Source organism: Anopheles maculipalpis, chromosome 3RL, assembly GCF_943734695.1.
Source record: "Anopheles maculipalpis chromosome 3RL, idAnoMacuDA_375_x, whole genome shotgun sequence".
NCBI classification, from domain to species: Eukaryota; Metazoa; Arthropoda; class Insecta; order Diptera; family Culicidae; genus Anopheles; species Anopheles maculipalpis.
In genome coordinates, this window is record NC_064872.1 from 36,298,444 (window position 1) to 36,321,265 (window position 22,822).

General features: G+C 44.3%; 10 protein-coding genes across 11 annotated transcripts in view; 6 read left to right on the plus strand and 4 right to left on the minus strand.

Moving 5' to 3' along the window:
* The window catches only part of LOC126565624 (NADH dehydrogenase [ubiquinone] iron-sulfur protein 6, mitochondrial), a 384,330-nt gene that overhangs the window by 15,962 nt on the left and 345,546 nt on the right, over nucleotides 1-22,822 (plus strand). The gene's annotated exons all lie outside the window — the stretch shown is intronic.
* LOC126565024 (uncharacterized) overlaps nucleotides 1-22,822 on the plus strand; it is a 494,010-nt gene that overhangs the window by 13,818 nt on the left and 457,370 nt on the right. The window lies entirely within an intron of this gene.
* LOC126560596 (ATP-dependent RNA helicase WM6) lies at nucleotides 2,525-6,269 on the plus strand. Its single transcript, XM_050216553.1, has 5 exons — nucleotides 2,525-2,739; nucleotides 2,978-3,382; nucleotides 3,612-3,730; nucleotides 5,574-5,705; nucleotides 5,844-6,269. The coding sequence occupies exons 1-5, from the start codon at nucleotides 2,541-2,543 to the stop codon at nucleotides 6,267-6,269; spliced, it is 1,281 nt and encodes a 426-aa protein (XP_050072510.1). The 5' UTR covers nucleotides 2,525-2,540.
* Nucleotides 7,846-9,812, minus strand: LOC126564301 (carnitine O-acetyltransferase). The gene has a single exon (XM_050221303.1). The coding sequence runs from the start codon at nucleotides 9,778-9,780 to the stop codon at nucleotides 7,849-7,851; it is 1,932 nt and encodes a 643-aa protein (XP_050077260.1). The 5' UTR covers nucleotides 9,781-9,812; the 3' UTR covers nucleotides 7,846-7,848.
* On the minus strand, nucleotides 10,786-11,252 carry LOC126565610 (28S ribosomal protein S14, mitochondrial). The gene is made up of 2 exons (XM_050222803.1): nucleotides 11,187-11,252; nucleotides 10,786-11,115 (listed from the first exon to the last, which is right to left on the minus strand). The coding sequence occupies exons 1-2, from the start codon at nucleotides 11,247-11,249 to the stop codon at nucleotides 10,792-10,794; spliced, it is 387 nt and encodes a 128-aa protein (XP_050078760.1). The 5' UTR covers nucleotides 11,250-11,252; the 3' UTR covers nucleotides 10,786-10,791.
* On the plus strand, nucleotides 11,473-12,078 carry LOC126560597 (uncharacterized). The gene has a single exon (XM_050216554.1). It carries the CDS (start codon nucleotides 11,473-11,475, stop codon nucleotides 12,076-12,078), a length of 606 nt encoding a protein of 201 aa, XP_050072511.1.
* On the minus strand, nucleotides 12,857-15,020 carry LOC126564334 (2',5'-phosphodiesterase 12). The gene is made up of 2 exons (XM_050221341.1): nucleotides 13,819-15,020; nucleotides 12,857-13,526 (listed from the first exon to the last, which is right to left on the minus strand). Exons 1-2 carry the CDS (start codon nucleotides 15,018-15,020, stop codon nucleotides 12,857-12,859), a joined length of 1,872 nt encoding a protein of 623 aa, XP_050077298.1.
* Nucleotides 15,742-17,459, plus strand: LOC126564486 (FAD-dependent oxidoreductase domain-containing protein 1). The gene is made up of 2 exons (XM_050221545.1): nucleotides 15,742-17,200; nucleotides 17,276-17,459. Exons 1-2 carry the CDS (start codon nucleotides 15,742-15,744, stop codon nucleotides 17,413-17,415), a joined length of 1,599 nt encoding a protein of 532 aa, XP_050077502.1. The 3' UTR covers nucleotides 17,416-17,459.
* LOC126565471 (calcium load-activated calcium channel) lies at nucleotides 18,745-19,597 on the minus strand. The gene is made up of 4 exons (XM_050222653.1): nucleotides 19,501-19,597; nucleotides 19,355-19,432; nucleotides 19,088-19,262; nucleotides 18,745-19,006 (listed from the first exon to the last, which is right to left on the minus strand). Exons 1-4 carry the CDS (start codon nucleotides 19,559-19,561, stop codon nucleotides 18,769-18,771), a joined length of 552 nt encoding a protein of 183 aa, XP_050078610.1. The 5' UTR covers nucleotides 19,562-19,597; the 3' UTR covers nucleotides 18,745-18,768.
* The window catches only part of LOC126564579 (probable 26S proteasome non-ATPase regulatory subunit 3), a 561,792-nt gene continuing 558,988 nt past the window's right edge, over nucleotides 20,019-22,822 (plus strand). For both annotated transcript variants that reach the window (XM_050221657.1, XM_050221656.1), the window contains exon 1: nucleotides 20,019-21,569. In XM_050221657.1, coding sequence (XP_050077614.1) covers nucleotides 20,074-21,561 — 1,488 coding nt within the window. In that variant the 5' untranslated portion in view covers nucleotides 20,019-20,073 and the 3' untranslated portion in view covers nucleotides 21,562-21,569. The remainder of the gene's footprint in view (nucleotides 21,570-22,822) is intronic.

Genomic DNA, 22,822 nt, shown 5'->3' on the forward strand with positions numbered 1-22,822 from the left:
TCTTCTTGTACACACATTTGTCTGTGCATCTTTCGCGTCGCCGAGTCCACCAAATGTTTGCGGCCCAAAGATGGCGAAGAAAACGGCATACGGGCGAGAGAAACTTTCCGACTTTTAGTAGTGCTGGAAATTCATTTTCCACCGATGGTTTCTCTTATCGTTTAACTTGACCGGAATATGTGATGCGTGCGCGTGTTTTGGGTTTTCCTCAGCGGCTACTAAAATGCCCGACCCGCCAATTATGTGAATTGAATTTTGGTGTTGAATTTTGGTGGTAGTGGGCGCACTTTCACCGTTTGTTCTGCTGTACGAAAATGCAGTACATTCCACCCACACGGGCAGCCGGTCATTCATTTACAGCGTTTCTGCTTTCTCTATATAAGGTCCACCCTACAAACAAAGAAGAGCAATACAATGAGAAACCGTTGAGAAATGTCCGGCCTCTATTGTTAATCGACTTGCACACTTTTGTACGTCCGCGATTCGGACGGGGCCGCACAATCATAATCGTTTCGCGAGTTTCGATTTCATTCCGCGTCGTCTCGCTATTTCGTTCGCAGATCGCTGATGCTGGATGCTCTCCTTAAGTGGTCCAGTCGTTTTTTTTTTTTTTTTGTATTTCGCTTTGAAGATTGTCAATCAATTCCAACCATTCTAGTGCACCACGTACGGGAAGGCACATCTGCGACGTCAATAAACGGTCTGTTCTCACAAACAGTTATGCCATGCAGCTGTAGCTGTTGCTAACCAGCCCAACTTAGTAGGACATGACAGCATTCAATCGAGCCACTTCAGACGTATAATTTTCTACGATAAATCATCCTACCTAGGGGAATGGATGTTTACTGGGATCCAGTAGGAAGAGTGGCTAGCTTACATAAGCCCGATACTGTGTGACACTCGGTGTGTTGTGTCTGGGCATGCCAGTTGACTTTCTCTAACATTTGGCCACCCCACTACCTTGCACAGACCACGGACACCAAGAAAGCAAAAAACCTTTCCGCACAAATTATCAACACGAATCGCAGGGGACTGACTGTATATGGTGGAATTGGTTGAATCATCACCGGGGGCTGTATTATCGTGCAAATATTTTGATAGCCGTTTTCGTAACACTTACACACACACACATACACAAACGCACATTCATTGGTTGGAGGATGACTTTTTTATGATTTCATTATCACTATCATTTTCACCATTGAGTGTAATTATCAATCAACTGCATTGGGTGCTTGCGCGTTTTAGGAAGGCATTATTTCATCTGTCCCAAAAAATATGCATCACGAGGACACATAACTACTGCTTGTGGAAGCAGTATACACGCAAAATTCTGTTCATATGACTAGAAGAAAAACAGCTACTTTACCACCAGAGCTTTTACGGAGAGCTGTGTCTCCTTCCGGAATTGTTCCCGACCGTTTTAGCAAGCGAACCAATTATTTTGCATTTTTTGTTGCACTAAACTTTTGCACACGGTAATAACAACAGCTCACAGTGTGTGCCTTGGTGTTACGAATAACATACATTCGCCATATAAAACTACAACATTGCACATCCGTTCTCACCCGTTGTTTTGATGCGTACAGACCTTCCGGGGAGTAGGGCAAGCTGACTTCACATGATGCTTTCCTAGTTGCTCTACTTGTTCATGCACTACTATTGGAACGTAATCAGCGTAGTGAAGAGTTTTCCCCGAACTGTGTCACTTGTTTTCACGACAAATCTCTAAAATTTGGAACGATTGAAGGGCCACTATTACAAAGATGCTGTTTTGTTTGGGGCTTTTCAATCAAAAGCACACAATTCACCTTCCGTTCAACGATGTGCCAATGGGAATGCTTTCCTCATTTGTGGGCTCAGTTTTTTTTTCTCCAATGAAAGGTAAAAGATTAAATAAAGATCATACCAACACGAATCAATCCGCAGAACGTCAAAAACATCCATCTTGGCATTTTGCGTCGTTCCGTTTACGCGGTGCCGAGTTCAGTGCTTGGAATGAATTCTTCCGACAACTGCCGAAGATTGACAGTTGGCGAATGCATCTCTTTCTATTGTCGCTTTTTTCTCACTCATTTACTTCCTGCCTGGTCACGGAGCGTGTATCTCGCGCGTTGTATCTCATTTTAGGTAAGAAAATAGTGATTATTTATCAAAAAACTGTAAAAAATTAGCTTGTAGCTGAAGTTTAATGGTTAAGGTACACGAATAAGATGGGTTTTGCCAGTAGCGGAAGTTTTTCCGCTTTCAAAAACGAATCGAAATTCTTCAACGCTATGATGAAACGAAATCTACACGCGTTTCAAAATGGCGGAAACTAACGCCACCGGGCGACATTGATTGCGAGCTTGAGTATGCGTAAAATACAAGCCGTTTTGGCCTTAGCGTTGGGGAATAATTGATAGTTTTTGTTTCAATTCGTGAACTGTCCTGTGAAACAACGACTGCAATTTTCTGTTTATGCTTCACGATTCTGATTATTCTTATTCTTCTTCTTACTTTACTCCAGCTAATTTCTCACCAAGCTCAACGCTTAAGCAATGGCCGATAACGAGGATCTTTTAGATTATGAGGAAGAGGACCAGACCGAACAGGTGGTGGCAGAGACCACGGAACAACCGAAAAAGGATGTGAAGGGTACTTACGTATCGATTCACAGCTCCGGTTTCCGTGATTTTTTGCTAAAGCCTGAAATTCTGCGCGCCATTGTCGACTGTGGTTTTGAGCATCCATCTGAAGGTGAGTAATATTCAGTCGTATTAGGTTTGCGTAGTAAGTGCAGTTTTATTGTAGTCAATTCTTTAGAATGATGAAAATCAAATACCATTTTAGTAGATAGGGACATCTGATCAAATGGGAATGATTGATTTGTAAAAAAAATCTGATGATAGAATTGCTGCTGCTTGTAGAACAATCCGGAACCGTCTTACCTAACTAATAGACCTTTAACGATCACTTGCTTGGTTTCTGCTTTCAGTGCAACACGAGTGTATTCCACAGGCCGTGCTTGGTATGGACATTTTGTGCCAGGCCAAGTCCGGTATGGGAAAGACGGCTGTATTTGTGCTTGCCACGCTGCAGCAGTTGGAACCGACCGAGAACGTGCCGTACGTGCTGGTAATGTGCCACACGCGCGAGCTCGCTTTCCAGATTAGCAAGGAGTATGAGCGGTTTTGTAAGTACATGCCCACCATCAAAGTGGCCGTATTTTTCGGAGGGCTGCCGATCCAGAAGGATGAGGAAGTGCTGAAAACGACTACACCACACATTATCGTGGGTACACCGGGGCGCGTGTTGGCGCTTATTCGCAACAAGAAGCTGAACCTGAAGAACCTGAAACACTTCATACTCGACGAGTGTGACAAAATGCTCGAACAGCTAGGTGAGTTCTCAAAAAAAAAAAAAACGATTGTACTTTTGTATTTAAATTTCGCATATGATGAGTTGATATTCATTTAGTAGATAGGGACAACTGAGTCTTTCGACAATGATCGATGTATTTATCACTTACTGATACAAGCGTGTAGCAACCACCCTCTTCATACATCAATATCAATTATCTAATTTGTTCTAATGATTTTGCATTTTATATTTTTCCTTCGCATTCACAGATATGCGCCGCGATGTCCAGGAGATTTTCCGTAACACACCACACGGGAAGCAAGTGATGATGTTCTCTGCCACACTGAGCAAAGAAATTCGGCCAGTGTGCAAAAAGTTCATGCAAGATGTAAATACCACCACTAGTACTACTACTACTACTACTTCTACTTCCCCATCTACCTCTACTACTACTCGTAATGATATTAAGCGAACGGAAAGTTACTGTGTCGATGGGAAAAGTTTGCCGAAAGGTTGTCGCTCAAGTTCACTGAAGCTGGCAACTGATTCTACCGCTGCCGTTGGTGTTGCCGTCTTGTCGTCGTTGTCCTCCGCGTCGCACTCGCCGCGATTTCTGAAGCGGTGCCCTGCCGCTGAGCCACCACAGCACAAACTCCTTTGGCCAATCGCGGCAACTTGATGCAATGTCAACCATACGCACTTCAGAGCTGTACGTCTTTTTTGGAAGCTCTAGTGCTTTGTGGATGCGCATGAGAAGAAGCAAGCAATGGGTAAGGAAAGTCGGCGCACTCTCTTCGTTTTTACCGAGGATGCTGGAAAGCTGCTTCTGAAACTGATCCATCGGAAGGCGAGACAAACCGCCGGCACTGCAATGGTGTATAAAAATCAAACCACCACCGTAAAACACTACCAAACCCCGATAATATAAAACGTCTTAATTTTTCTCCTAAATCAAACCAACCCGAGCAAACGAAAACACACAAGTTGTTAAAGTGATGTAGAAATTATTAACACCATTGCGGTTGCTTTCACATTCTTGCAAAATAGTCAATCAGGATGTTTGAATCGTATCTTGAATACGAAAAAAACAGAGAGAGCAAAGACGTCGTTCATTCGTTTTGGCTTATCCAAAAGCCTAACTGGAACTGGCGTCGCAGTGCAGCTAGAGCTACCCCAGAGGCATGTAAGCACAGCAGTTGCATGAGAACTGAAAATGAAGCAACACACATCCAAGAATCGTGTTCGAGAGAGGCGCATTTCCGTCCGGAACGAAACGATGGGGACTGGTGTCCTGTGTGCCGTCGATGATAAATGACCAAAATGAGATATCCCCACACGATGGTTCTCACTGTGTAGCTGCGCTTCTACCGATCATCCAGAGGAAAAGGTGGAGAAGGAGCCGTATGTAGCAATAATCGTAGATATAAACTAACACAACCCATAAGCCGTTTGTATCGTTTCAGGAGCAGTAGTAACGATGGGGGTTACTTTTGCTAAACCATTTCTGCGCTGATGGAGTACAATTGAATAAGGTTCCTTTTTTGGTAATCATCATGCCGTATGAGTGAACCACAAGAGGAAGGAGCTGAGTTCAAAAATAAGCTTATCGTTGCCAAGAAAATTTTGTTTTTGGTCAAACTTTCCCCACGATATATGTGCAAACTTTACCGGAAACTTTGTCTTCCAATTTTCGATTTTGCGTAGTTGATTTGTAGCATAATTTGTTTGTAAAATTTAAAGTACCCAACTTTTTTCTTATTTAAAGAATACGTGTTGGATTAAAAAAAACAATGTTATACAATTGGACACGTTGAACGCGACACCCTAAATCATTATTCCAAAATGATCTTGACTTTTACCAAATATTCGCATTGTAGTAGATAAACGTAAATTAGAATCAAATCTTTGTCATGTCCTCTAGATTTATCGTTTAATCTCGATCATGATCGAATGTACAAGCAAAGCGAAAATAACAAGCAATGTAGTCTTGTAAACCGTTTAACGTCGCCCAATTTGCCCCCCAAAACCGTATTTTTCTAATGAGTAATTGTGCTCCTCGGTTAACATTCCATCGCGACCTTTCCACGCCATATCAGTGTTGTAGTAGCTAGAACGGGCAGTAAAACTGATCAATTTATCGTTCGTCATTGAATCCATGCGCCGCGTACCAGTAAAGTCGTCTAACTGTCTTGCCTATTCGTTTTTTCGTTTCGTTATTATCGTTTCTCTAGCCCATGGAAGTGTATGTTGACGATGAAACCAAACTAACGCTGCACGGTCTGCAGCAGCACTACGTCAAGCTGAAGGAAAACGAGAAAAACAAAAAACTGTTCGAGCTGCTTGATGTGCTGGAGTTCAATCAGGTACTGTGAAAGATATTCTTAATCTTTGATTAAAGACGTAAGGGTATATTTTTGGTAATTGAAATGAAGATAAATCAATTCGCAAGACATGTTTGGACTAACCGTATTGCATTGTATTTTTTATTATATTCTCTCTAGGTGGTGATTTTCGTAAAATCCGTTCAACGTTGCATGGCTTTGGCGCAGCTACTGACCGAGCAAAATTTCCCCGCCATCGGTATTCACCGTGGCATGGTACAGGAAGAACGTTTGTCACGGTACCAGCAGTTCAAGGATTTCCAAAAGCGTATCCTGGTGGCGACAAACCTTTTCGGACGAGGCATGGATATTGAACGTGTGAACATTGTGTTCAATTACGACATGCCGGAAGATTCGGACACCTATCTGCATCGTGTGGCCCGTGCCGGACGTTTCGGTACCAAAGGTCTCGCCATTACGTTCATCTCGGATGAGGCTGATGCGAAGATTCTGAACGATGTGCAGGATCGATTCGATGTGAATATTAACGAGTTGCCGGACGAAATCGATCTCTCCTCTTACAGTAAGCTTGCTGCTACGCTCTAGATATATTACGAAGTATCTACAAATTTCCCTTTTCTTTTTTTTTACAGTTGAAGGACGATAAATTAGCAAATGAAGGAAATTGCCGCATTATGGTCGGTACGTAATCGCAACGTGTAGTAGTGCAACGTTAATTAAAAGATAATTAAAATAATTAACGGCCGCCGTGCACTGTCTGTGGCACGTCTGTTTGCGAACTAGATTAATATTTCTGGCATTTCTGTTACATTTCCTTCACTGCTGATACAAAATAACTTTACATGCATTGTTTTTAGTAAGAGTGATGAATTTTAATAACTTAAAAGAGGCGTTCTAACGAACAATTCGTAAAAGAAATTGATTTATGTTCCATTTACCACCATCTCTCACAAGAAATGATTTCCACACAGTTTATCATTTATACCTAATTGGTACAGTTAATGAAAATTGCGAGGAAAACCTTTCACGATTTGCTCATCTGCTGCTGAACAAACAAACAAAAAAATGTACCGGGTGGGACCGATTCTATTGATGTTCAATAGCGCACCTAGTGGATTAGGATAGCAGTTGATAAAACCGCATATTTTAGTAAGGCTTGATAACTTGGTGTAATTTTGAAACGAAACAAAACAAGAATAAAAATATTAACAGTACCTTAGTATAAGGATCCACCAAAATATATTTTTTTAAATTTTTTACTACAAACGAAAGAATATAATCATGCATTATTATCACTGTATGCGTTATTAGCAGTGTAGTTTAAATATACTGTCTGAAAAATTGTAAAATTAGGTGAGCTTAATTTGGCGGGCTCTTAGATAAGCGATCTCCGGCAATTTTGTTTTCTATGTGATATGAATCATATTTCGAACCAAAATCTCATCTCATCTTTTTTTGGACATATTTTTACGGACACCCTGTACAGCAGCTCAAAAACAATTAGTTTTACGCACAAAAAAAGAAAATATCTTTTGGGGCAAAAGTGCCACACACTTTTCGCGGATTTTAATGAGTTGAGCCATAAAAAATGTTAACATTGTTGTGCACAAACACGAGATCTCTGTTCTGGACTGGAATTACCATCCCGATCCATCGTATCTGGGATTGAATCCTAGAATCAGATTCGTATTTTTTCATTAGTAATTCAGAGAGAAGCAGGATGGTGTGTGCTTATGAGCAGAATAGGTCCATAAAAATTGAAGCCAATTTTGGCTGTGGCTAGAATGTAATCGGCAATGAGATCCATGACCTAAAGGGACACTTCGGATACACGAACCGATTTAGAACACGAATTTTCATTGATTTCATTGGTATACTTGCCCCAAATTTTCGGTACGGAACAAGTGATTTATTTTCATCGAATTCCATTAAATCCGTCACAAAAGAACAATTAGCCATAATGTGCATTTAGATGAATACTATAAAACCCATCACCAGTTTTGTATTTTATTTAAAAATCAGTCAGTTTTATTGATAGGGTGCACTCTAGTAAGCAACAGGGAGGATAATTCTCACTTAAAATTATTCAAAAAAGTTCACCAAACAAACACTCGAAAACAAAATTTCCAGATGTGCATCGACATGAGCCACAGGTGTAGTAGATTTAAAGCTTTGCTTTAGGCTTCTCACCATACGTCACCAATACTTCGTACATTTCACGCAGTGCTTCCTGCAGACTCACACGGAACCGGGACAGATCCGTCTCCTTGTTGGAACGGAAAGCCGACACGCCGAACCACATATCGTCCTCCTTAGGATTGTAGCAGCATCCGTACCCGTCCTGCGTCAATGGACCATAGCACATGAACGCATCGTAACGCGATGCTACCTGGCTAGTGGATAGTCGCATATGTGCGCTCCGCTGTATGCCTTGATCGGAGAACAGTTCCGGTACCGTCAGGCCATGCTCCTTCGCGGTAAGTTTCAACCCTAGCAAATGTCGATCCACCCCATACCCCTGAATTGCCATCGAAACGTATGCTTTGTGCGCGTTTATAGCAGCTTTCATCGCCGCCAGCTTGGTCTGTCCGTCTTGGCCCGGTTCTAGCATTGCGCGGGCGAATGCAATCGACTCTACGGAACAGGAGCGTATCGTTTCGGTACGACCGTGCAGATACATCCGATTTTGGGCCGATTCGTAGTGTGCTCCGGGGGTGCGATGTAAGCGGTAGAACGCATACTGTATGGCCATCTGGATGTAGCTATCGGGGCTCATACGCTGCGTCTTGATGAAACCCTTTCCGTAGTCGGTAAAGTGCAGATAGTCCATCTGTATGTCTGCTGCCAGCTTATCGACAAAGCCGGCCGCCTGTTCGATTTCGGATTGTAACGCTGGTGTAACGTTGAGGGGCAACTTAACCGCACCCTCTTTCAGTTCCGCTTGATCCATCGTATTGAGACGCTTGCCGCTGTTGATGTACTCGAGCAGAAAGTCCGTCATAACTGCGATCGGTTGACCTTCGGCTGGCGAATGTTCGTACGTTAGTCCATTGATACCGTTCGGTGCGACAACCAGCTGAATCGTTTTATCGTACCATCGGTTACCTCCGTTTGCGTTAGAACCTCCGCCGTGGATAAGAAGATCACTTGCCGTTACGATATGATCAGTTCCAGGTTTTTGGGGAAGTTCCCGATCGATCGATAGTACAAACAGAGCCTGCTGAATCGATTCTACAGTGGTTCGATTAGTCGGATCGGCCATCAGTGTTTCGTACGCCCGTGCCCAACTATCACGATGGTTCGCTGTCAAGATGCCAACCGGACTTGCCCGTTCGTTACCTTCCTTGGCGGCGATCTTTTTCAATTCGGCTAAAATTTGACCCTCGCTCGCTATACCACCCTTGGACGTAAAGACAGGAAGTCGATAGTACTGGTTATTGCATGCTACCACAATGTGCCTCGACCTTGGGTTGTACTGGACGGAATCACGTTCCTTGCCCGGAATACGACAAGTACCAAAAATTTTCTCATACTGTGACATGTCCAGTGGGACCTTTCCCATCATTTCGGGCTTTATTTTCCCACCATCGATAAGCATCTTGTACGCGAGTGCGGCGGAAACCATTTTCGCCGCGTACTGCAACTGTTCGTCGAGCGTTTTGTAATTGCCTTTCGGGAAGACAAGACCCGGGCTAGAGTATACAATAACCGGATCCCGGTACTCCATGTAAGCACTGCGCAGCCACCAGTCTGCGAGCCAGTTATCTTTTTCGGTGGCACGTTGCTCCAACAACGTTTGCAGCTTTTGACCAATTCCTCCCGGTACGGTAAACTGCTCGATGGCACGCTTTGTCCCGGCCAGTGTGTTTGTATCGACGTGCGGTTTGATCGTTCTTACCAGCTTCTGCATCGTGTCGGACAGTTTCGGGACAGGTTGGCGTTGAAGCGCTAGCGGTCCGGATGTTGCCGACGTTCCGTAGGTTTGCTGGGAAGTTGGAACCATTTTGCCTACTGCTGCTGGTGCACTGGATGATGTTAAAACTCTCCCGAGTGGTGTAGCTGCGGTTCGAGATTGAATCAACCGAGTCATGTTCATTTGGGGGGCGAAACGTTGACCTTTGGACTTCCCTCACAAAAACAACCGCAGCTTTACACTGTTGAACTTAGATCGCGGAAGGGCAAACTAATGAAACGGAACTAAACACAAAAAAGTGTATGTTTGCCGAGAGGAGGAACTACACAATTATTAGGCAAATTTTCACGCAATCTACCCACGAAGCAACCAAAATTGGGGTGATCCACGTAAGCAGTGCGAGCGCGTAATGAGCACAATCGTTTTCACTGTTACGACCCGCTGTGGAGAACCAGGTTACGGGTTTGACTGAATATCAAACCAGTTCCTTGTATGTTCGCGAATGAGGATTGGGGCGGAATAGATCACTCCTACAGAAAGTGAAAGTAAACTGGTCGTTTGGGACGCCGTGTTGCACAAAGCAGGCACAGCAGCGTTGGACATAGAACAAAATAAAACAGCTGATAAGATTATGCACTCTGTCAGTCGTATTGTAATGGATGGATGCAAGCAAAGTAAATTGATCGAGTCGAGCGGGGAAGATGATGCACTGTCAAATGATCTAGCGCAGACTCGTGTATGGCTTTTTTTGTTGTCTCAATCCAGCGATGTCTGCCGCGGTATATCTAAAATATCCTCTTGTGTCACAGTTTTTGGGCATCATTGTAGATCATACATCTCAACGCGCCAACACGGATTTTTCCTACAGCGCATTGTTCTGATCGAATCTGGTGGAAAATTTGTTTATACATAATTTGTTCATAAAATTGAAAATTTGTTCATAAAATTTGTTTATGGATAATAAAGTTTTAATATTAAGACAGTGATAAGGCTAGGTCTGGCCCACCTCTTTGAATCAATAAATGGTGTCTAAACTAAGCTACAAATCAAGCATAGAGACGTCATGTAGAGAAACTCTCCGTAAATTTTATTTTAATTGCAGGAATAGAGTTTAGATGCGCTGCTTTTCCTACTGTTTCTCTCAATAATAGTTCTCTCTAATAGTGTATTACTCTATAATGCTAATTCCATTAACTACCACATCGCCCGCTGTACACCGGACAGCTTATTGTAGTCGGCCATGTGACGCCATACAATACGGCTGACCCGCCACCGATGAACGATACCACGCGGTCGCGAAGTTACAGCGCATCGTTCCCGTACGCGCACCAACGACGAATCACGCGGGAAGGCGTCAATCTCTTTGCTCGCTATTTCCCGTAACTCAATTGGCAGGATTGTGTTCTTCCGAAGCGAGTTTACCCGCAACCGTGCATCGGCATGCTGCACCACACACTGCCGACGTTTGTGATCCTTGATCATACGCCAGTCAGCCCACTTGTTTCGCACTTGTTGCAACTAGAGATGATAGAAAACAAACATGATGTTGTAGTATATGTGACTAGTGTGTTCCAGCACAGAACCCTTACCCGATAGCCGGCCAAATTTTGGCCACATGTGACGAATCTGGATACAAAACCAACCACCGACATGGTGAAATCGAAGCACCGGCCTGCTGTATTGCGATGTTTACGTAAGGAGAAAAGACAACAAACAGCTGTCAACTGTCTCCTCTCTCAGCTGATATGTGTGAAAACCGTCAAAGCTGTCAAGATTTCTGTTCAAAATAGCGTTCCCGCGTACGGTGCGTGCATTCCAAGGTGCTGAGTTTTCCTTCTAATTTCTAGCTTAAATTTCTTTATTTAAAGCTTTGCCATGGAGGACCTCTCGATGGAGCATGCTCTTCGCCGATCGATGCTACTGATCCATGGAGAACCGGAATCTTCAGACCATCTGCAAGACATTCTGTTCGATACGGCCATCAAGTACACGCATACCGGCTTTCGTGTCCTGTTTTTTACCTACAAACCGCTAGAAAGGGTGGCGGACAGTATCCGCGGACAGTTTAGCGAATTGTTTAAAATGATTACCTTCATCTATCTGCAAACGATCGATGCTGCGGTAAACCGCTTGCTCGAACTACAGCGCTGGACTAACTGCATACCGGGATTAATTATTTTCGAATCGTTTGATTTACTGACCACGTCGAAGGCAAACAACACGCCAAACAAGCTAGACTTTCAGCGTGTACTGTTTCTCTCCACGCTAGCGGATACCGTGCGTACGATTTCGGTAAATCAGAAAGGAACATGCAACTGCATCGTAACAACGTTCAACCACGGCAGTACGATGCCAACAGTTCCGCTTGAACTATTCTACCGGGAACACAACGTACTCGAGCTGAATCACGTTACGGAATCTACGGACATTCTTTCGTTGATGATGGAAAATGAGCATAGTATAGACAATAATTTAGCATAACTGCATAACATTCTTTTCTGTAGAAAACTGTAAGTTGCAAAAATCATTACTTAACGATCGAACATTGTGAATTACCATAAAATCTTCCAAGAGGGCTTACCAAAAGACTAAACTCATCTTATTCCAATATATGAGCCTCGTTGTTAAAGTTTCATCCACTATGAGACGACGTAAAGGAAGAGGCCGGCCTTATAATCCGTAAGAGCAGCTTCTATAAGATTTTGTACTCAATGATGGAGATGCGTCGAGTTAGCTTCAAATACCATGACAATTTGTAATAAAAGAGGCTTCCTTGCCCAAGAGACCTTGTTGGCGCAAAGGTTTTGTTGTCCAAGGACCCTTTTAATGGAATAGGCAACAAAGTTCCTTGTCCACTACTCGTCGTCTTAGCTTAAATTACCAACATGAGGCCTCGCCGTCTGATGGATATTGTCTACCAAAATATTTTAATATTGTAGAAGCCTTGCTGTGAATGCAAAAGTCCTCGAATGGACATCACAATCATGGACAAGTAACCTCATCTATTAAGAAACCTTGAAATCGATTTCGCTTTACCTATCTAGAGTAGCGCGAGAAGTTTTCTCAATCAGGACATGTTAAATACGGCTCAGAGAATGGAAACTGTGATTACTATTTTCAATAGTATATTTAATCGGATTGCCACAAATAACCACTTTTATCATCGTACGTTCCAATGACGATAAATATGTTACTAAACAAAACTTGCTTTCGTGTTCACAGCTTCCATCCCGCCCTAGAAAACGCCGGCTGAATCAATCTACTTGGCCCACTCCATGTTGGCGACCAGCGCCACATGATCTGAAGGAAACACCGGTGAAGGTATCGCTTCGTACATTGAAAGCTCTTCTTTGCTTGGCATCGGAATAACGTCGTTAACGTTCAATACGTCCGTCTGGTAGAAGATATAATCGATGCACTCCGTAAATCCTATCGTGTAGTTTGTAAACTCGGGACACCCACAGGCCGAAGCCATTTTGAACGGCTGCGATAGGGATACATTCTCTACCGCTTCCTCCTTATTGCTCTGCCAGTCGATAAAGTCTGGTCCAACGAACCGTTCCGTCATAAGCTTGTAGATGCCACACTCTGGTACCGAGTTAAAGTCACCGCAAAACAGTAACGCCAGATCGGATTCCTGCAGATTGTACTGTTGACGAATCCGTTCGTACTGTTCGCGTACGTACAGCATGGAAAATCCTATCTGTAGCAAACGTACATGGTCTGCGTCTGGGCTGAAGTAAAGATGTGTATTGGCCACCAGCAGATGTTTGCGTGCGTCGTGCTTACTACGCAGCAAGGTAAGCTGCAATGCGGACGATCGGTTTTCTACACGCTCTACCAACGGTTTCTTGTCCCGTATGATGTTCCAGACCTCCGGATAACGTTGTACAATTTCACTTATAATAACGCCATCCTTTTCGACGAGTCTGCAACAGAATGGAGAGAAGGTTTATTGTTGTATTATTTATTTTAAATTGTCCCGCATGGATTTTTTCCACGGAGGCGTGAACGGGAAGATGACAAGGACAGGCTGAAGTCACACACTGCACAATTATCATTAAAACACCGATTGGCTCGTAGGAATGGATCGTGGACACCTATTGCCGTACGGTGAGTTTCAATATAGATAAGAAACCAAATTTAGTACAGCAGAGAGCTATTCATTGAACAGTACGTAGCTACAGGAACCTGAACGTATCCTTTTACCTTAGTACTTACTCGAATTTATTCACATCGTAGAACGTTGCCAGACCCTCGGCCACGTTTCGCTTTGCTTTGTAGTGTCCGGTTAGATTTTTGTGGTGAAAAATAGGCACCAGATCCAGGCTGAATATCTTCGAATCGACCTCCTGTAGACACACGATATCTCCCTTATAGCCAAGGATCTCCTTTATAAACAGCTGCTTCCGATAATCCATTTCAAGCGCGTATTGTGGAGTGTACGAGAACAGGACTGTTCTACTGTAGTCACTGTCCGAGTAAAGTTCAGCGAGTAAATTGTAGGACACCACACGGAACTGGCCATCTTTTAGCTTCTGCTGTGTGAACAGATGGCGTACTTCGAAAGGGCACAATCCAGGCCCTGCCTGTACCGGTTGCGATGCGATAATTTCCATCGTAGGACCTGTCCGACCTACAGCATCCTTCGGTGTGCAGCTAAATTTTAGGTGATACCCAACATCACTCTTCTGAACCATGTACGTCAAATCTGTGCTAACCTGCTCCCATTGGATTTTTTGCACATCACCGGACGCTGGCATCTGGCCTCTAGACCAACAGTACGTACTTGATTCACGTGTCGCAAAGTGTAGCTCAAGTCGGGAAGGATATACATAAAAGTCGGCCAGCATGGAAGTAGGCAGCTTGACCGCATGCACTTCCGGACTGTTGTAGGAAATTTGAAAGTTTGTGTCCAACACCGTAAGCTGTGCGTTGGGAAACTCACCAGCATCGAATTTTGCCAGCACATCCGCAATAGTCATGTTGGTAAGCTTTTGCTCCGTCGTACCGAGCGACACTACTACCGGTACCACATCCGCTGCCTGTTCCGTGCCCGCAGACGCGGCATTGTCGACGGATTTTTTCACCTTTTTCCGTTTGTTTTTCTTCTGAAACTCTTTCTCCACATTCGCCCGTATCCGATCCAGGCTGCTGTCGATCTGTTCCGTTAGGCTGCGATTAAAGTTGAACACTTTGTCGATCTTGTACTGGTCGAGCAGCAGGTGGAAGCTGATCTGACACTGTTCCTCGCCCGGCAACTGTTTAAAATAGGCGGTCCTCATGGCGAAGCGGTGTTTCGGGAGGAAGTTGGAACGGTACCGGACGGAGTATCCTGTTGCTTGGGGATTCAACGATTGTGACACGGCTATTGGGAAATTTGGCCTGCAATAGAGAAGTCGGGCCAGTGTCGCACACAACATTGAACGTGGGGACGTGCACTAGAACGGTCTGGTACAACGAGGCAGCTATGCAAGAGAAAGTTTTTCCCGACCACACATGACAGGTTGTTTTGCTTTTCCAAATGACAGCTCAGCGAGTAATATGATGCTTCTCACTATAGTGAGAAACATAGTGTATTGTATGATGCCTAAACGTCAAAGTTGTGTCATCAGCTTGATTTGTTTTGAAATAGACACACACTCTGAACCGATCTGCTGTTGGCTGGTACACCTACGTAATAACGTAAACAAATCGTCAGCCGGTGCAGAACGGAACAACGTGCGCCACGCTTTTGATTCTCTATTTGCTACGATAAAGCCGAAAGCAAATAAAGCTACAAGTTGATAAATCTCGAACAAGCAAGTGTGTGGTTCGGGTACTTATCAAAAATCGATAAATATACTATCACCGTTCGTAGAATATCTCGCTCCCAAGCTGATGGCGCGATTCGTGTTGTGAATGCACAAAGAACAAACCTGTGTGTGTTTTCACTTAATATAAGCAAATGAAAACAATACTTCCCTCATCAGGTCGACAGCTGATAAGATAAGTGCGCGGGGTGGCGCATTTCGTCCATCCACAATCGGATTGTATAGTACAGAATCTGTACTGCAGAACAGAGCAGCGTATCAAAGTGGACGATCGACAAAAAAACGCAATTTTCAAAACAAAAAAAGCTACCGATTGTGTGTGATCGTGAACATGTTTCAAGCGCTGCAACGACGATCAACGAAATTGGGTGCACGGTTACAGCATGTTAGTAGACAAACACCGAGCACATTAAGCACCAGATACTATGCTGCCTCCAGCAACGATGGAAATAACGACAGCAAAAGCAGCAAAAGTAGCGATTTTGCCGATCAGGTAGAAGCTAACAAAGATAATCCCATCTCGCGAACGCTAAAACTTCTCGGCAACGATGCGCAGCGTGTGAAAAAGTTCATCCTACCGAGCTCCTTTACGAAGAAAAGTTCCTCCAAGGACAGTTCATCGGAATCGGTCGAAAATTATCTGCAAAGGTATCGGAGGGATGACTTTCAAACGCACTGTGACGTTCTGGTTATCGGTGGTGGTGGCGTAGGCTCATCCATTGCCTACTGGCTGAAGAAACGGGCCCGCGAAGGCCTAAACGTGGTAGTGGTGGAAAAGGATTCAACCTACGCACAAGCTTCTACCTGCCTATCGGTTGGTGGACTTCGGCAACAATTTTCCATCGTCGAAAACATTCAGATGAGCCTGTTTGGGGCAGATTTTATGCGCAACAGCAAGGACTATCTTGGCGAGGACGTCGATTTAAACTTTACTCCACACGGATACCTACTGCTGGCGAGTGAAGCTGGCGCCGAACAGTTGGAACAAAACTCCAAGCTACAGTGTGCACTCGGTGCGAAAAATGAGCTTTTAACGGCAAGCCGATTAAAGCAACGCTTCCCGTGGATGAACACAGAAGGCATTGCTCTCGGTTGCCATGGGCTGGAGAAGGAAGGATGGTTTGATCCGTGGGCACTGCTGTCCGGTTTTCGGAAGCGGGCGATCGAGTACGGTGCCCACTTTGTCGAGGCGGAAATGGTTGGCTTTGGCTTCCAGCAGCAGCCGGACATTTTGGCCGAAGGTATCGAGGAGGGTGCGTACGAAGGTATTAACCGAGCGTTCGTTAAGATGAAGGATGGGGAGATGCGCGAGATAAAGTTTGCGATTGCGATCATTGCTGCCGGTGCGCAGTCAGGTGCGATTGCACGAATGGCACGGATTGGCACGGGGAAAGGGATGCTTTCGATACCGCTGCCAGTGGAACCGAGAAAGCGGTACGTTTATGTGTTTCAGTGCGAAGGAGACCAGGGTCCGGGAATTAATACACCGCTTACGATCGATCCGAGCGGAACGTACTTTAGGCGGGATGGATTGGGCGGTCACTATTTGGGTGGCAAAAGCCCACTGCCCGAGGAGGAACCGGCGGTCGATAATTTGGACGTTGATCATGGATTTTTCGAACGGACCGTGTGGCCCAATTTGGCCCATTTGGTGCCAAGTTTCGAAGCGATAAAGATGAAAAGTGCATGGGCGGGCTATTATGAGTTTAATACGTTCGATGAGAATGGTATCGTTGGACCGCATCCGTACTACAACAATCTGTACATTGCGACCGGATTTAGTGGGCATGGTATGTACAATCCCAGACCAACTAGTTGAAAACCGATTTCTCAATAGTTGTTTTTCCCCTTTCTTAATGTTTCAGGCATTCAACAAACTCCTGCCGTAGGACGAGCCATTTCGGAAATGATCATAGACGGTGGGTTCCGGTCAGTGGACTTGACACGCTTCGGGTTTGATAGGATCATCATCGATCAACCGATGTACGAGGCCAACATTTTCTAGTCACGTGTCATGTATGCAAAGCTATTGATTGTTAGAATCATTGAATACAGGGGGTTTCTGTTAATAATGTAAAAGCATCAATGATAAAACATAAATGGTAGATTAAGCTTGCTGAAATTGTAATGGCTGCAGATGACATGGTAAATTTATTTTATATTTTTGGTAAAAGAATCGAGAAGGCCTCTTCCAGAAAAATTTGTGTGAATTGACTGTGAGATGTCAATTTTATTGGATTTTTTGTAGTCATAACGCGTTCGTTAAATACTCTACGCATTAGTTCTTAAAATGATTCCTGGACAGCAATTACAACATGAAAAGTGAAGCAAAACCTGCAAAAGCTGCACCTTCCTTAATATGTGTGGCATTTTAGAAAGAGTTCCGATTATGTAAGCCCGGAACTAAGTTTTCTATGAATATATATGATAATCCATCTTCGGCTCACCGAGGATGCGTATAATCATTCTGAGGTTAAAACTAAAGCACATGATGGGAAGCAAAGGAATCTAAATTCAAATTTTAGCTATATCTGGTACTTGTTCATCCTACCATTTTTTATTATACTGAAAACACACTGTGCATCCTTGGCAACATATGCTGCGCTTTGCATTAATTTAGGCGTTTTAGGTATAGTGAGGAACAAATTTCGCCATGGGAAGGCCTTCTCGAGTCTTTTACCAAATATCCTTGATTATTATCGAAAACCGGGCCAAAGCGTAGGAAGATGATGAAAAAGGTGTGAGTATTGTGCAGAAAACAATTCCTTTCTTCTTATGCAGTGGCGGATCAATGTTTTGAATATTTGGATACACGGGACGCTTTTGAAAGCCAATGGAAAGTACGCTTTTTCCAGAAGTTTGGTGTTCACATGAGGCGTATGCAGAGCCACCCTAAATCCATACAAAATAAAATCCAGTTTAACAATACACCAGCCCAGGCGTACTATCAAATTTCGCTTGCGTGAACAAAGAGTTACAATAAAAGGAAATTGTTTACCATGTCATCTAGCTCAATCTACCATTTCATTTGAGCGTTTATCAAAATCGTTATCAACCGGAAAACCCTGCAAAAAATTATACAAAACCTGCATTCGTACACACCTCACTTTTCATGGAGGATTTATTTAACCTCACGAACACAATCTATCGACAAACACGATGAGTCCTACGCTACATTAACAAAACAGTGGAAAAATGCAATGATAAACAGCTATAACGAATCGTACGAAGCGTTACGTACATCGCTAGTCTTTTAAATAAACACAAAACATGTCCGATTTGGGTTGTTAAATTAATTGCCCTCGCTTACCACCCGTCCCGTAGTTGAATGGTTGAAAGAACAGAGAAAATGGCCTCATTACTTAAACTGACCCGGCGTAGGACCGAACAATCCGCCTGCTTGCTTGCTTGCGGCACGCGATGGTGCAAAGCCAAGCATTTTTTGAATATTCTGCCGGATTGACATCGTGCAGAGGATGTATAGGAAGATGAACGAACACTCGGTGTAATCCTCACCAGGCAAATTCCGGTGGCTCAGTCCCTGGATCCACGAGATTGGCACGAACGGTAAGCGGGCGACGATTCGTCCATCGAAACTGTGTGAAGGAGGAAAATAAAAAGTGTGGGGATTAGCAAAAATGATGCTCCACGTGGGGAACCGCTCGGGACGATCTTACATGCTGTTGAACATACTGAGCAGTGCAGTGAACGCAAAACCGATTGCAAACATCGACTTCATCTTCACCAGCGACAGATCACGGTTGTTGTTCTTTAGCTTCTCTTCATCGCGTTCAATTTTCTTTTTATGGTTTTTATCTAGAGAATCGCCAAGAGTTTCTTTTCGCTTTTCCACTGCAACAAGTGAAAGAAAATACAAATTATCCATAAAAGGATTTATAGCAAAACACACTGCAAAAACATGTTGTTTGACGCAGAAAACTTACATTTTTTGCTCTGCTTTTCAACTTCTCCCTTAAGCTTTTGGTACTTTTCCGTACGATAAACCATCACCCAGGTGAGACCTACAATAACCGGACAATCGGATTAATGTTGGACTAATCTATTTTGGACTATTTTGTTGCAACATTACCTTCTCCCAGCAGGGCGGTGAAAATGGAGATGAAAACTATCAGCAGCGTATCGGCCCACATCTTTGGCGAGGCTGGCGAGGGATGGTCGTTATGAGCTGTAGAAAGTGTTTTTCATACAGAATTTAGCGAAAATCCAACACTGAGTGTATGTTTTCCCAGCACCAGCACTGATTGACGATGTACCTGCTGATCACAATTAGCCGTCGATGAGGCTCACGAAAGCTGTCAATTGCTGGATGTTGCGTGGAACAATACGCCGTTGTGTTGCTTTCGACTTAGAACAGCTAGCCGCATGCACTGTTTGGAACTTTCAACGAGCAAACATAAACCGACACAACGGCATCTGATCGAACGTCAATTGAACTGCACGAAACAGATGACAAACGCGAACCAAGTACTCGATTTTCCATGACTTGGCACAAAACACACACAAAACACATCGTCCTGCATCGTCGGATAACTTTTGTCTGTTTTGCAGCAACATATTTGCAGCAAAATCTGCGGCGCATACCAAGTGAAAAGAAAGGGAAAGTTTAGTGAGGTTCTGCATTCGTTTGCGATTCGTTCCAGCCATGGTTTCTCAGACAACAACAGCGGCGACGTCCGAGCCCATCGTGGATGTGGAGATGGAAAGTGCCGAAGATGCGGAGACGGCAAAGAAAGACGCCGAACTGCTGGCAGTACAGGAAATCCGTGACCATGCACGACAAATCGATAAGGCGGTCGTAAGTAAGGAACCTCGCTTCATTCTGCGGGTTCTGCGCTCGCTACCGACAACGCGCCGAAAGCTGGCCCTGGTTGTGGTCCGTTCGCTGGCCGTACAGCTCTATCCAGCCGGTTCGGAGCGAGACGGCATCATGGCGTACATCGAAGATTATCCGGCGGGTGCTCAGGAACCGGAATTGCCACGACCGCGGGCAGCGATCAAGAGCCCCTTGCCAGAGGTTGACGCTTACTTCCATCTGCTGCTGCTGGTACGCCTGCTGGATAAAAACGACCTACCGAAGGCGACCAAATGTTCTCAGGATCTGATGACGAAAATTGTGGGTCAGAATCGACGATCGTTGGATTTGATTGCTGCCAAGTGTTACTTTTATCACTCCCGGGTGTCTGAGCTTAATAATGATCTGGAAAGCATTCGTTCGTTCTTACACTCCCGGCTGCGTACGGCAACACTGAGGAACGATTTCGAGGGTCAGGCCGTGCTGATTAACTGTCTGCTGCGTAACTATCTGCACTATTCACTGTACGATCAGGCTGACAAGCTGGTAAACAAGTCGGTTTTCCCGGAAACGGCTAGCAACAACGAGTGTGCCCGCTTCCTGTACTATCTGGGACGTATAAAGGCGGCCAAGCTGGAGTACAGTGTGGCTCACAAGCAGTTGGTACAAGCGTTACGAAAAGCACCCCAACAGGCGGCCGTTGGTTTCCGTCAAACGGTGCAAAAGTTGGTGATTGTCGTGGAGCTACTGCTGGGAGACATTCCCGAGCGAAAGGTATTCCGGCAGGCTGCGTTGCGTCGGTCTCTTGGTCCGTACTTCCAGCTGACACAAGCGGTTCGTATGGGTAATCTGCAGCGCTTTGGTGAAGTGTTGGAAAACTTTGGCGAACAGTTCCGGCAGGATCATACGTTCACGCTGATCATTCGCTTGCGTCACAATGTCATAAAAACTGCGATCCGTTCGATCGGGTTGGCGTACTCGCGCATCAGCCCGCAGGACATTGCGCGGAAGCTGGGACTAGACTCGCCCGAGGATGCGGAATTTATCGTTGCGAAAGCTATCCGCGATGGTGTTATCGAAGCGACGCTGGATCCGGAGAAGGGTTACATGCGCAGCAAGGAGAGTACCGACATTTACTCGACACGCGAACCTCAGCTCGCTTTCCATCAGCGTATTTCGTTCTGTTTGGATTTGCACAATCAGAGCGTAAAGGCAATGCGATACCCGCCGAAGTCGTACGGGAAGGAGCTGGAAAGTGCTGAAGAGAGACGAGAGCGCGAGCAGCAGGATCTAGAGCTGGCGAAGGAGATGGCCGAGGAGGATGATGATGGATTTTAAGTGTAGCAGTAGAGGAGTGAAGGACAAATAATCAAATCTTTGTCACGCGTGTATTCAATTTGGGTGTAAAACTGGAGCGAAAAAAAAACAACTTACTCGCTCCAGACATAGTTCGTTTTGCGGTTTGTTCGTCCAGTAATAATGCGTATTTCCTTTTTTTGATTAATAAAGATCGGAATAACATAACGTTTCTACACGTATGCTTTTGATTCATTGTATTTGCTAACGATAAAAGAATATTTTGTAAAGGAATAAATGCTGGACTTTTTGAGATGGAAAGAATGGGGGGTAGAATAAATTTATAAACCAAAGTTGCAAACATCAATTGAAACATTCATACTTAATACGTGATAACTAGTCACTAATTAATATTAAAAATATTTCTCTTCTTTTTTATAAAGCTTTTCCACTTCAGTAAAACTTGAACCCAACGTGTTTTTTTATTTTCAAAAAACATTCGTAAACAAAATCGTTTTCGTCAAAATGTTGACACAGCGTGGTGACAGTAGTTTCGTTAAAAGATGGATGTTTTCTGCAAGCTAGTTTCCTTGTGCGACTTTTCATCAAGCAAGCAGTCCGTCGCTGTACGAGACATTTCTCGTCGCGTTTATTTTCCATCGCTCTCGTCGTACTCCATTGTGTGTGTTCGAGATTTTATAGTGTTAAAAATTGGTGTGGTCCAAACGATAAGATACGCCGTTCAGCAGGCACATAACACCGAACAACCGAGGTGTGTTCCAAAAATCATGAACGTGAAACAGGGAAACACACGCGAAGTATCATAATGCACACAGTTGATGTGTGCGGCAGCAGGGAAAGACTTTTACGAAAATAGCGGGGCAACACAGCACCGCACCAGCACCAGCACCGACCTAAATGGTGGATGTCAGGAAAAAGTGAGAAATTAGAACATCCCTCCAATCGTTGCTCCTTCGTGGATCGACGTGTGGATGCGTGCAACAACTTGAATGAAGCTCAGAAGACAGAAAAAAGCAAATGAAGAAATGGTTCCTTGTAATTGCGGATAGAAAATCTGCTCGCCACGGTGGTGTATGCGCCAGTAAAGTTGGCTGTAATCCGCGGTACCTATCATTTTGACAGCCGCAGCCAATGGGGCTGGGGTGTAGCAAAAATCTTAGTGCTCTCCCCGTCCTCTTCCAGATAACCATTGAACCATTTTTCGGTTCCAATTCCGGAACATTGGGAAGTTTCTTTCATTCGGAAGAAAGTGAGTATGGAGTTTCCCAGTTTTCATCCGCTG